The sequence below is a fragment of the Haplochromis burtoni genome, unplaced genomic scaffold (genome assembly GCF_018398535.1).
Source record: "Haplochromis burtoni strain Fernald_Lab_line unplaced genomic scaffold, NCSU_Asbu1 Contig_141, whole genome shotgun sequence".
In the NCBI taxonomy this organism is placed as follows: Eukaryota; Metazoa; Chordata; class Actinopteri; order Cichliformes; family Cichlidae; genus Haplochromis; species Haplochromis burtoni.
In genome coordinates this window covers 722,123-735,900 of record NW_024582502.1, presented here as the reverse complement: position 1 = coordinate 735,900, position 13,778 = coordinate 722,123, and the positions used below count along the sequence as shown (strand labels likewise).

At 39.7% G+C, this 13,778-nt stretch overlaps 1 protein-coding gene across 2 annotated transcripts in view; it reads right to left on the bottom strand.

Annotated features, from left to right (window-relative positions):
- The window catches only part of hdac7a (histone deacetylase 7a), a 55,503-nt gene that overhangs the window by 30,946 nt on the left and 10,779 nt on the right, over window positions 1-13,778 (bottom strand). The window contains exons 1-2 of one of the 2 annotated variants that reach the window (XM_042224562.1): window positions 7,381-10,082; window positions 6,256-6,324 (exon numbers count right to left, since the gene is read on the bottom strand). Coding sequence is in view for 1 of the 2 variants with exons in the window: in XM_042224561.1 (XP_042080495.1) it covers window positions 6,256-6,324 (69 nt within the window). In the remaining variant the exon portion in view is untranslated. Of the gene's footprint in view, window positions 1-6,255; window positions 6,325-7,380; window positions 10,083-13,778 lie in introns of those variants that run through there. The other variant, XM_042224561.1, reaches the window with a different exon arrangement.

Genomic DNA, 13,778 nt, shown 5'->3' with positions numbered 1-13,778 from the left:
CACACACACACACACACACACACACACACACACACACACACACCATAAAAAGCCAGAAGAAAAGGGGAAAAAAACAAAACACAGAATTCACACATTTCTTAAACACAAAGCCAGGTAAGGGAAATAAATAATAATGCCTTAAGTGTCTTGCTCATATCTCTTCTCTCAAATATTTTGTGATACTGTAAGCACGATTATTTAAAATAAACTAATATTGCTGGTTGTAAGTGAAAACAGTGAGTCATCAAAATGACAGTGGTGACTGATATGCTGATAGCCTGTGGCTATTGCCATATCTGGGGGAAAAAAGCCTGTGGTAGTGAGATTGGTGGCTACAATCTGCAGCAAAGGCCTTTGGCTGATAAGAACAACACAATATATCTGCTTATCTGGCTGAAGCCTCAACCCGTCTTGTATGGAAGACGTAGTTTGACTTAACTCAGCAAAATCGGACAAAACTTACATCAACATCCAGTTCAGCGTAAACACAAGTTTGATGAGCGTTCCTGAAGGCTAAAGAAAGACTCCCAATTTAATTACTTGATGAACGCTGCTGAAATGCTGTGTACATCGGAGCAACTATTTTATTTTTTTGAACTGTGAGCAGCAGTTAGTTTGGTTTCCCCCTCTACTTGTTTTATAACAGGTTTCAAGATGCAAAGCTTGACTGTGTGACCTGTTCACATGGAGATTTTTTGGAACGGTGATAACATGCTGGAGTGGCTGACTGCCAGAGCACCCAGCTTTGGTGCCTGTTGCAACTGCAAAACATTAATGAACTACAATAAAGTACATGTGTGAAATAGGATTTGGGAAAAAACTGAAAAGAAACAAAATGAGAAGAGAGAGAATCTACAGTATCGCTCTACTCTATCTGCTTCTCTTAAATTTAAATCTCTTCATTTCATGGGAGTAGTTAACATGTTCCAGGAAAGCAGCTTCATGAATATGCACCATCACACTCTGCCGTCTGCACAGATAACAAAGGAAGAAGGCATTAACATTCCTGCACATGCTCTGCACTCTGGTCAGGGATGAACACACAAACACACATGCGCGTATCTAACAAAGGAAAAAAACATTGATTCTGGAAAAACCCAATTCCATTCTCAATCGTACACAAAGATGGAGGCCAAACATTAAGTTGATGATGTTCAAAAAGAGAAATTGTTTGGTAATCAAGGGTTGATCATATTTTTAAAAGAAAGTCTCTTTGTTTTGTTTTTTCTAATTTTAGTAGATCAAATGTGGAAATTTTCTGGTTTCATTTGATTTCCTTAAATAAACTGAGATGTTTGTTCTGCCCATTGGACAAAAAAAAAAAAAAAAAAAAAAAGCTAATACTTGTAGATGATTTTGTACTCATTTTTGTGAGATTGGTAACATGTGACGCCTGCCTCTTTGGCTGTTGGATGGTATGACAGACATAACAGCAGTAACGTCTATGGTGTGCAATATAAAAACGTCACTACATAATGCAGAAACCTATGTTTGGTGCCATCCCATACTTTTTGCCACAGAGCAGCTCTGGCTCTCAGCACTTCCTGCAGGACATGTAGCTGCAAACATCACAGCTGAGCAAATGGTGGTATGGAGTCAAGTGGCATCTTTGCCCTAAGTTGCTAACTAGTTCGGGAAATACATTTCGGGAAAGTCAACAAACAGCAACACCATTGTTTTCCCCTTTCAATGCAATTCCAGCACAACCTCACTTTACCCTTCAATATCGGAATGTTTTACTCTCTAAAAATAGGCATCTGCCTCGGGCCCAAAACTCCTGTACGTTTCGGGTTTTAGTTTACTGGAGATTTCAAACTACACAGCAGCTCTTCTCACCTCTGTTGCAGTACTATTTGTTTTCATCATCCTCGGTGAAAAGGGGTGTCTCACAGAAACTTGTCTTACATATACTGAAACACACACCCAGACAGACACACTGACCACAGATGGGCATTGTATAAACCTGTATCGTGTGGTTCTCCTATTCAATTACAAAGAAATCAGCCTGAAGCTGTAAACGTCACTGAAGATAATCAAGACACACACACACACACACACACGTGGAGTCACATGTAAAGTCAGGAGTCCGGTCAGATCCTATTACATCCGCACCTACAACAAGCCATCTGATCCGAGGTCAGCATCAGTCGGTGTGAGCTGAATCATGACTTGGTTGAGCTGTTTAGGTCAGACGGCATCATCTGGTTCGGAGAACTTGTGACTGATATGTGGCTTCTACAGTATCAGGAATCAGGCTAACTTATTATCTATGAGCAAGATGATTAGCATTAATGATGGACCTGTATCTGCAAGGAACTTTAATGCTTCAGTTAACATCTAAATTTATTTTTTGTTCAGGGCTGTTACATGAATGTTCTTGATTTTTATTTCTACATATGTAATGTTTAGTCAGCAACTAACCATTTCAAAGAAAAAAAAGAACAAAGACAAGGTCACTGATCCTGAATATTTTAGGATCGGTGACTTAAGTATTAATTGTATAAACAAAAGCAAATTAGCTTTAAAATAAATGGTACACAAATAGTAAAATGTGTCCTTTTATTCAAGTTTATTTCAATGAAAGTTCATGTATATAGAACCAAATCATAACAACAGTCACCTCAAGGTGCTTTATACTGCAAGGTGAAGAGCCTACAGTAGCTGGAGAAAACACCAACAATCAGATGATCCCCTAGAAACAATCACTAGGCAACAGTGGGAAGAAAAAACTCCCTTTTGCCAGGAAGAAATCTCCAGCAAAACCCAGCCACTGGTGGTGAGGGAAAGATAAAACAAAAAAAAGAAGAGGATACTAATTAAAGCTAGGACATCTTACTTTCCGTGTATTTGTTTCTCACCAATAGTGGGAAACGGGAACAACCCCAGCTTCCTTAAAGTTTGGAACTGAGAAACAGATTTAGATCCAGGGCTTCTCGTCTGGCACAGTTGCTGTAACTGAGGTGAAAATTGAGTGTTTCGGGATTTTTTTGTGCGTTTTTTTATACCCTGAATGCCACAGGAATAAATCCTTAGAAGAAAGAATTCCATTGACTTCAGTAAATTTAATCCGAATTACGTGCCTCGGCATGTACACGGCTGTGTGCATGGAAGTGAGAGAGAAATGGGAGGGGGAGGTATCAGAGTGAGGCTGGAGGCCAATAAGAGACCAGTTACCCAGCAGACCACAGCAAAAAGATTTTAGCTCAAAGGTTAATGCAACGTGAATTGATTTGACACAGTAATAAAATGTTGAGGACACTCTTACCTCAAGCCACAGCGCACACTCTTACAGTCTCTCAGTCCCCTTGCAAGAAAATACTTTAAATATGTGCAGCCTGTCACATAGACACAGAAAAACTCACACACACACGCTCTAAAATGAAATAAAAAGTAGACAACTGCACCACACACAAACACAGTCCTGTGAGCCCCCTTGGAGAGTATTATATAACATTACCCCTGACATATCAAGTGATTTCATGCACCTCGAGGCAGGACAATTGAGCCATTTGTTCAGCAGGTCAAAAATAGCCGCCAAACCTCCAACGCCGTCTACTGTTACAACCATTACTACCTCGACTACTGAACAGCTTGTGTCTGCACTCCCATTTGGCTTTAACGGGTATTAGAGTTCAAAATCACCTTAATGTATATGTTGTTCATTAGTACAAAATGTCAGTACGTTTTTGAATTTGCAGCTGCAGAGGATGAATGACCTAATGCTATTTGGGTGCCAAAGCGCAAACTGGAAATTCAAGAAGGAGCACAATTAAGCTCTTAATAAACAGTCTAGCAGCTGCAACATTACAGTCTTCGAGTGATATATCAACTCAATAAAAGGCTAAACCTGCTGATTAAATGTTTCAATAGGAATCATGTTACTTAGATATACAAATAAGTGAGAACGATTACCAGCATTAGAGGTAATGATTGATTGATTGTTGCTTATCAACTTTCCTCCAGTTGAGTCTTTAATTCAACAGGAACCGGTAACTAAAAGAAACACAGTGCCCAGATCAGCTGACCAATGTGGCTGGAAACCACAACTAGGATATGTGATCTCCACTGCATGACTGTTGGAGTTACTCCATTTAGCGATCCATAGAGTAAAGGCCTGAGAAAATGAGCAGAGTACACATGCAAACTGCAATAAGTCATATTTTCTATGAAGAAATTTGTAAGGAATTTTTGTTGATTTCACTGACAGCCCTGAAAAAGGCAGTTTTTTTCACTCCTTATTAGGAAAACAATTATTGAAAAATAACATTACTATGGTCAATCAAAAAAAACAAAACAAAAAAAACAAAAAAACTGAACTATTTTGAAATATCTCTGTTTGCAGGATTAAGAGTTGTGTCTTTTTTCATTTCTAGGGCGTGTAGAGGAAAAGGCTGCTGGAGGAAGAAGTTGAATATGAGGTGAAGGTCTTTTTATTAATACACATAGCTTTTGAAAGCCATTGTGAAACTTGTCCGAAATCATCATTATACCTGTATGCTCTCACTTCTGGTAACTGCTACAGGAGCCAAGTATTACAAGCTATTCTTTAAGTGAACAGCACTTCTGCGTGTTTTCTGTTTCACGTATGTGGAAAATTAGGGTTCAAGGCTATTACAGACACAGCAGGACAAGTGGGACGTAACCCTGCAGGTCTATTATAGCACTCTGTGTAGTTTAAAGGGCTGTTTGAGCTCCAGAGGCTTTTAAAATGGTGGTTTCACATGTTATGCACATCTGGCGCAGACCGCCGCCACCTTAGATCGCTAACCAATCTCCGACTTCAGACGTCTGGCGTAAGGGCAATGCACTCCACAGGCCAAATGATTTAAAGCGAGGTGTGCATGTTTGAGATGGAGAAATTAGAGAGAGGAAGACAAAGGATAGAGAGCCAGTGCCAGTTGCCCTGTGTGGACAACACGCATGTAACCAGACTCTGCAGTTACGGCCATGACCTCAATGGGGTTTTTTTTGTTTTTGTTTTTTTCCAGAGACATGCACGCAGACACACAAAGCCCATAGTGGGTCCTTGGTTAGCATGCAGTCAGCAGAGCCTGGCACAGCGAGAGCCGGCTTTCATTCAGAGAGTCATGCATTGTAATCCTACACAGCGTGATCACACAGGCATGCTTCACAGCAGGGAATGCTAATCTAAACTAAAAATGCAGGACTAAAAGTGCCAGCCTGGGTCACTTGTTTCTGATGCTTTGAGCAGCAGATCAAATTCTTTTTGAGCTCAGGTTTAAGAACAAAAGCATCAACTAGGCTTTTTGTTAAAGAGAGGCACAACAGATGAATACATGACAGGAAGGGTTGCTGAAAATTGTTGAAAATTTGACACGATTACAAAGAAAAGTAACAAGCCAGCTCTTATTTTACTGGTAAGATGGTGGCATCTTGAAATGAGTGCTAAAGGGTTAACCTAAGTTCACGTCCTGCATCACACTAGTAGTCAGAGCGAACATTTTCATTATCTAACCATGACCACATTGTGAAAGAAATAGTTGCAATCAGCCATAATTAGGAGGAAATATGTTTTGATATCTCCAGATGTTTATGTGAGAAGCTTTTGTGCCAAGAAGAATGACCGTCAGAATCCTTACTGATGAATCTTACACAATCCTGGAAGTGAAAATATAAAAAAGTGAAGTGAATCCCTCTACTGTACTATACACTGGTACCAGTGATTTCCTAATATTAATTCGAACACAGAACTAAGTCTTTTGTTTTAGTAGGAAACTAACTAAAACCGGATGCTATTGGACGTTTACTAAACAATAAATAGCTCATGTGGTAAATTTACATTCACACATTTTTGTAGGACTGCGTGACGCATGTTCAATTAAACTTCTGCATGACCTGCAGCAAAACTAACTTCTAAACCCACATGAAAAACACAGCCGAGGAGGCTGCGTCTTTCCAACTAGGCCAGCACCTGTTCTCTACTTTTACTGCAGCTTAGATCATTGTGGAAAAAGTGCTGTCACCCAAATTGCATACACTGTGTGTGTGTGTGTGTGTGTGTGTGTGTGTGTGTGTGTGTACATGTTAAAAAGAAAATGATGTAAAGAAAACAAGATGTAGTCGTGAGCAGGGACTGCCTGGAGAGCGGCAGCATCTTTTTCCACAAGAGCGTTTCAGCGCTAATGGCTTTTGCCTAACTTTAAGAGGTTCAAGTAAAATATTACCAAAAAACCCAACTACTTATTAAATCAGAACTGCATTCTGAACATTTTCAGCAGAGGTTTAAGGTCTAACCTGCCACTGTGGGAAGTACGCTGTCCTGTCTGTCAGTCTTTACGATGTTCCCAGAGGTGCCGATTCCATCTGTGGGGACAAAGACAAAAGTATATCACTGAACTGGAGCTCATATTCACAATATCTAACAACAATGAACAAAACAACAACAACAACAACAAAAAAAAAAGCAAACACAGTTGATAACTGGCAGCTTTCACCTCTGAACCTTTCCTAAAAATGTCACAATAAACAAAGCAGTTTTAATACCAGCCTTAAAGAGAGAGGTGACAACGTTTCTTGCAGGTGTGTATTAATAGATTTCACCACTGCCATGTGCTGGCACTTGGCACAATGTGAGCTGCTCATGTGATGTATCAACCACAGCTCTAGTGCACTATTTTGACCCACATGTGGATAGAAAAGATGAGAAAAGTGTGTGGTGGTCTGGGCTGTACCACGCAAGCACGCGCGCGCACACACACTCTCTCTCTCACACACACACGCGCGCGATAATCCCAGTCGTAGAAAAGTACGCGAACAGTGCACCTGCACTTTAAACTGGGTTGCGGAGGTGCTGCTGCTAAACTGTGATGCTGGCCGACATCTGCTCAACCTCACTGGGGCCAAAAGTAAATAATATTTGAATCTTATCTTAAGAAATGACTGATAAGAAACGTAGGTTTGTGGTTAACACACCTCCGGCAGTTTCAACAAAACACTCCTTACTCTGTTTAGGAAGCTAGACATTATTTACGTGATTTACAGCTTGTCAACGGCACTTTGCTTTAAAGTCACTTTCTTGCTTCATAATGACTTGAGCTGTAATGCAAATCATGTTTTAAAACGACTGTTGGAGTTGATGGTGACTTTATGTAACATATATGTACAAAAGACTAATGAAATAAATTAAAGCTCGAGAAAAGTACCAATTTTTTTTTCTTTTTAGTTTTCGTCAAAGATGCGCGCGCGTGACACTTTTCCAAGCGCTCGCGAGCAATTAAAAGAGTGCACCTGCGCACGTAGCTTAACGCCATACTGCACCTGCCCGACGAGTCGAAAGCCCGACTCAAAACGGCCCGAAATTTAAGAACATTTATCAAACTTTCAGCTGCTCGGACCGTGTCACCACCAGCGCTTGCCTACCTTGTAAACTGGGGCCCGTTTACACCTAACCGCCCCTTCAAAGAGTCCAGTCACACTTGAAAATAATCCAACTTGTATCGGAGTCTGTTTTTGAAACGTTGAACAAGTAAAAAGAGCCAAAAAGCTGACGGAACGTGATGGAAGCGAGATGGAGAGGTCCGCTGGTATTGTCAGTGAAGCCTGTACTGACTGAGGAGCCGAAACAGGAACTTATCGGAGGCAAGTTACAGAGAAGTAAGTCCGGCCCCCTCGAAGCCCTGCTCCCTCCCCTTCGCTCTCCTGCTGACAGAAATAGCAGGCGAGGCGGGCCCCACCAAAAATAGCCTTGACTTCACATAGGACCTTCTTGACTATTGTTTTCCCGCACCGACTCACTCCCTTTAAGTGCACGCTCCGCGTTTGACTGCTCGTAACTTGTATGGCGTTCTTAACTTTATTTCTTTTTCTTTTCTTTTTTTCTTTTTTTTCTTACTTTTTCTTACAAATAAGATGGGGATTTTGTGTCACATAAAATAATAGCTCCCTCTCTGTGGCTCCATCTGCTGTCAAGAACTTCCAGCAGCAAGCAGAGTGACTCGGCTCTGGGATCTCCAGGGTTCTTTTGGAGGCCCCCAGAAAAAAAACCAAAACAAAATTAGGCTGTATGTGCGAACATTTACTATTTGTCATAAATGCTTAAATGTTTCCAAAACAACAAACAACCCACACAGTGTTATTCATGTCAGGATACGGCAACATGTGACCCTCCAAGATGAGACAGATATTGGTCAAAATGGAACTTCCATCACTACAGCACTGACTTGCACAGATCTGCTGTGCAATACCTTTCTTAGCGCTCATTTTATTTATAGTACAGTGAATATAAATAGTTGTCCTGCATATTGATTCCTGAGCTTGTACTTACAGTAAATTACATACTGTTGAATAGCGTTTTCAAACGCCTCATACCCCCCACTCCATTAACTTTGTTGTCTGTCTGTGGTGTAGGTGAGGACAAGAAAATCTCTGATTACAGTCATACACCACTGAGCTAATGTGCAATGAAAACCATTATAGCACCGAACAAATTAGCTTGTTTGGGTGCACATTAAAACTCGAGTCTGTGTGAGTTTCTGCACAAAACCATAAAAGCTGCAAGTATTTTCTCAGGAAACAAAAACAATTTTTGAACCTGGTTTGGTTTCCTTTGTAATTCTGATTTCCTGCCTGCAGTGCTCAGTTATGAAGCTATTTCAGATTTTTTTCCTAAATAACTTATATAGACCACTATCACAGTATTATATAGAATCACAAAGGTAAATATTAGAGATATTTCCTAACAAAACTGAACTGTGGGAGCGCAGGCAATAACTTTACATTAATCTTTGGAAATTAATCTGCAGTTGGAGCTGAAGCTGAATAACATTCATTGCTGTCCCAAAGAACAGCAGGAAAAACAAAGTAAGGCTGTTTAAAGGGGCCCTCATAAAAAATGTCTCAGATAGTTTCTATGTGCCAAATTACCAATGCCATATACTGTAGTCTCGATTCTACAAATACAAATGACTTTACTTGCTCCTGTACGTGAAGAATGTAAATCTGTGTGTTTAAAACTGCACCCGATTCACTCGTGTGGTAGAGCAAGCAGGAAGTCTGTTATGAAAGAAAATGCAGTCATGTAGAAACATGGACATTTTGTGTAGTTTTTCAATAGCTTGTTCACGCTAATTGAGTATTAAGTGTGAACAAGCTTCCTATTGTGCTTTCAAGTATGTTGTGCAGAAAGAGAGATCATGGTTGCTGGTGGCTTGACGTGATCAGTCCTGCTATTTATGGGAAAATACTTTATCCATAATCCTCTCTTTAAAATGCTTAATTTTCACGAAGAACTTTGCTTTCAGTCATCATTTGTCAGCTGTTTTTGATGAACTTTTAAGTATTACAGGCATAACAGTAAAAATAACTCCACTGTAATCGGTGCACACCTTGCCTTGATACAGCAGATACTGCTAATATCAAAAGAAAACTGGGGTAATTAAGAGCAGTTACGGTTAAACAAGGGATGTGGCAGTAAATAAAGCAGGCTGACATAATCCTTAACAAAGTTGAGTCATAATAGACTTTTACAGTTGAAACAGTTAAAATCAGGGTAAAACTATCCAAATAGATGCTCTCGATGTCTAGCTATCTTTATTTTCCCTCATAATAACGAAGGACTGAATGTTTGTAATTCTCTCCTGCGGTAATGCAGACTACTTTTTTTTTTTCAGAGATTAAAGACACTAAGTTCTGTGCAATGTTCAGATGTGCAGATACACATTTTTTTCTTGACATTTTCAGACCACCAAGGAAGTAGAGCATCCTGTCAGTTTTCAAGCGCACACACTTGCAGTACAACACGCTGCTGTGGAAGCCTGCGTGACGCAGGAACATTGCCTTGTCAAATCTTATAGCCCAAAGTCTTCCTAGAATCAAGAGGCAGTTTTCTGGTAGAGGCCACTGACAGTGAATCGCACACATCCTCGCGTCACAACCACTCCACTGTGGTCTGCATGATTCAGTAAACCTCTCTGGCCCTTTTCTACAATAATTTGCAAATCTGTAATTTCTCCAGGGTAGCACCATAAAAATCAAACCTCTGTTTGTACCTGCAAAACAAACTTCCTCCCAGAACTTCCTTTCAAACATTCACATTTCGAAGACATTTTTAAACATAAACTAATACACCAAACTGCTAGAAATTAGTTTGAATTATTTATTTATTTATTTTTAAATAAGGCCGCAGGGAATGTCTTCATGCATGGCGGAGGTGCTTGGAGACGCTATCTACTCCCTGTTTTTCTCACTCTTCTTAATTCAGCACCATCTGTAGAGTACCGTTTAAATTTTTTTTTTTTTTGAGTCAGAAACTGACATTTATAATAAGTTTCACAAGCACTTCACAATGTTTTTCCCCACTTTTAACCGTCCTTTTTGTTTCCACAGAGCACGAGCGTGTGCAAGCGTTTTATCCTTTTTTCCGATCTCAGCGTAAGCCAGGTCAACAACTGATGTTTAAGACCAATATTGAAACCAAGAAACGAGCGCTCTGTCTGCTGCTGGTGGTGCTTCATCGTCCGCTCGCTCACCCTCGGGTGGCTCTTTGAACGGGGGGAACCCAGCACTGTTCCCAGAAACCCTCAGTGTGTGGGTGTATCTAACGATATAACGGTGTGTGTGAGAGAGGGTTGTGTCCTGTGTGTTTGTGTTTGCATCGTTTATGCGATTGTGCGCGTTCAAAAAGTGTGTGTGTGTATATGTGGTTAGTCCATTCAATTACACAATCTAGCATGCAGTCTGAATCACATCCGGTTTCGAGCTGAAAATAACCAAACCACAGGGTGACAGAAAAGCAGCGCAGCAGGCAACCGCCCACAGGGAGAGAGGAATAGATACATATGCATACACACTCTGTCCAGCATTGGTCACTTGGTATTTTTCACAAACAATAATAGGAACTGGCGTCTATTTCAGTGTGCTATGCTTTGATTCCTGAGATTTTCAAATCAAAATGATTTCACATTTTTGTAAAACTCATTGCATGTATTAACGCTTTTGTAAGAAATCAAATAATCCATGTTATCTTCTTAAGATACAACAGGGGATAACACAGCTATGAAGACAGTGCAGAAAAATGATGCAATGCACATCAGGTTTTTTTTTTTTTTAGAAACATGATCAGTCATCCTTTAAGATGTAAATTAATTTGAAATGACATAGAAAAGTTTGACGTACGGCTCTTTTTTTTTGTCAGTTTAGTATATGGGGCAGGATGTGGTCAAATGTGTGCTACAAAGTTGCCTCCCACCTGCAGGGATGTGCTACTGCTAAAGCAACAACATTTGACACAAGAAGTGATTCTTCACAAAAACAACAATAAAAAAATAAAGAATGTGCAAAACTAAACTGGAGTCCTCACAAAATAAAAGGCAACTGATTAAATTCATTTAGGATGCTTTAAATGTCATCTACTTTACAGGTAAAGTGGTTGTCTGTCTGTGTGTATGTGTGCGTTGGGTAACTTGGGGGAGCCTTTGCTGTGAGCATCTGTGTCTGATACTTGATCTACCATGTGCAGACAGTGTGTCGTTAAAAAACAGCACATGCTCTGGTATAAACACAAATGAGTCTGTTGTGCGTAAGAGGGAATGGTATGACCCTTATTTCCACTAATTATGAGAGACAGCAGTCTCAGTAAACTGGTTTAACATAGTTAAAGTCCGAGCTTACAGATACTATCAGTAAAATGGAATTAGTGGAGGCTTAAGAGAAAATGAATAAAGGAGTGAATGTTGAAGGGAAGGGATTAAAAAGTTAAAGGAAAGTCAGGAAGAGGATAAGAGGACCTGAGCAGTGTGGTTTAGGAGATAAGCGAGGGGAAAAAAATAAGACAGATAGGATGAGAGAAACGGAGAGAGCGACAGAGAGAGAGGCTGGGAGCACTGTAATAATGTTTGGCCTTGGTCTGCCAGCGGGGTCCTTCCCCTTATGAAGCCAACAAGAATGTGAGGAATGCTGCATGAGAAGAGGGAAGGAGCTGAGGGAGAGAAAACAGAAGAGGATGATGGGAATGAAGAAAAGCCAAGGAGGAGGAAGCAAAGAAAGGTATCCAGATGAAGACGGAAAGAGGGAGATGGGAAGATGCAGAAGAGGGAGGGTAATAAGAGGAGGAGGAGGAGGGGCAGACGGGGAGGAAAAGATGTATTATCTTTAGTGGGGCTGTGTAAACACAAGAACAAAGAGGATAAAAATAATAAGGCTGGAAAATATTTGGTAGGAAAAGCACTGGGATTTTATTTTTGTGAATATTGCGGACATAGATGTATGCACACAGCCATGTGTTTGTGTGCGTTTACATATTTTCATTTCAGAATTCTCTTTGCTAGTAATTTAAGCAGCTAAAATTATATATGTGTAACATACTGAAAATGCTTCCCCCCACCATGTTTGAGTCTGCCTTAGTCTGGTGATCATCAGTTTCTAATCATGATATAAAGACAGAAACCTTCAGACATGCTTTTTAAAGTTCCACCAAACTGAGCACACAGAAGAAATGCATTTCTTCACAAATTTAAGCTCAGAGCCTGCATTCTGAGTTATACCAGAAACTGCCAATACCCCACCCACACCCACACAAAAAAATGCATTAGCCACACATTCAAAGCATAAAACAAGAAGCTTTTATAAAAGGTCAATGTATATGTAAGTAATCCCTATGATTTGAAAACTCAGACATCAAACTGCTCCAATTGTCCAGATGTCCTAATTTTAGAGGGATGAGATGTCCTTAAAATCAGCGGTCACCAACCTTTTTTGTGCCACGGACCGGTTTATGTCCGATTATATTTTCACGGACCGGCCTTTAAGGTGTTGTGGATAAATAAACAAAATAAAACCAATACCGGTACCAAAAAAAGAAGATTTATTCATAACACACAGAAAAAGACCCAGGGAAACAGAGTTAATGATAAAAATGCTAAAAAAAAAAAAAAAAAAAAAAATGCTAAAAACCAATAAAAACCCTGAAAACCATACATTTCACACCCGAGCCTCAACTCTCGCAGCCCGATATCTGGGCCAGATATATGGCCCAGGTCCATGGGCCACGGGACCACAGCGGTTGGGGACCGCTGCTTAAAATGGTCTTCTCAGGCAAACGGAAGCCCCGCCCACCTACTATTTAAGCTTGTGAGGGGCAACCAATCAGAGAAAAGATGCTTAAAGTAGTTGTTTTCAAGACAGATGATAAACTGAGACCCATTCATGACACGTAAGGATTATTTTGAACTCTAAACCATATAAAGCTATTTTAGTAAAGGACAAGAGTAAAAATATGGATGTGGAAATTAGAACAATGAGCTTTCACTGTTTCCTCATTTCGCTCATGTATTAAAACACGGACATGTATGTTGATTTACGATGTTATTCTTTTTATGTTCATTGTATCACTATATATAGGTATATGAGGTGGCAAAAATGGCTGTGCATAAATAAAAAATAACTAAATAATTGATTTATATATTTATTGTTCTTCTTCTTCCAAGCTACATATTCATTGGTAATCAGGGTACAGGCATTATTAGCGCCACTTTTTCCACACTTATTTACAGATGACAACACAATTCTCAGACCCCAAAGTTTCACTGTACTAAAAGTACTTTATCAACATGAGTTTAGAAACAGAGTACACGTAATGTACACAATATACGTATAATGTAGATCTAATGTTTTAAGCCACCATTCACATAATATATATATGTGAATGTCAAATTTATATAATTTGAAAAGCTCAAATTATATAAATTATAAAATTAATTTTAAAAAAGCTATTTAGATGTCGACAGTGCTGGTAACCTGGGCAATGTATATAATATAAGTTT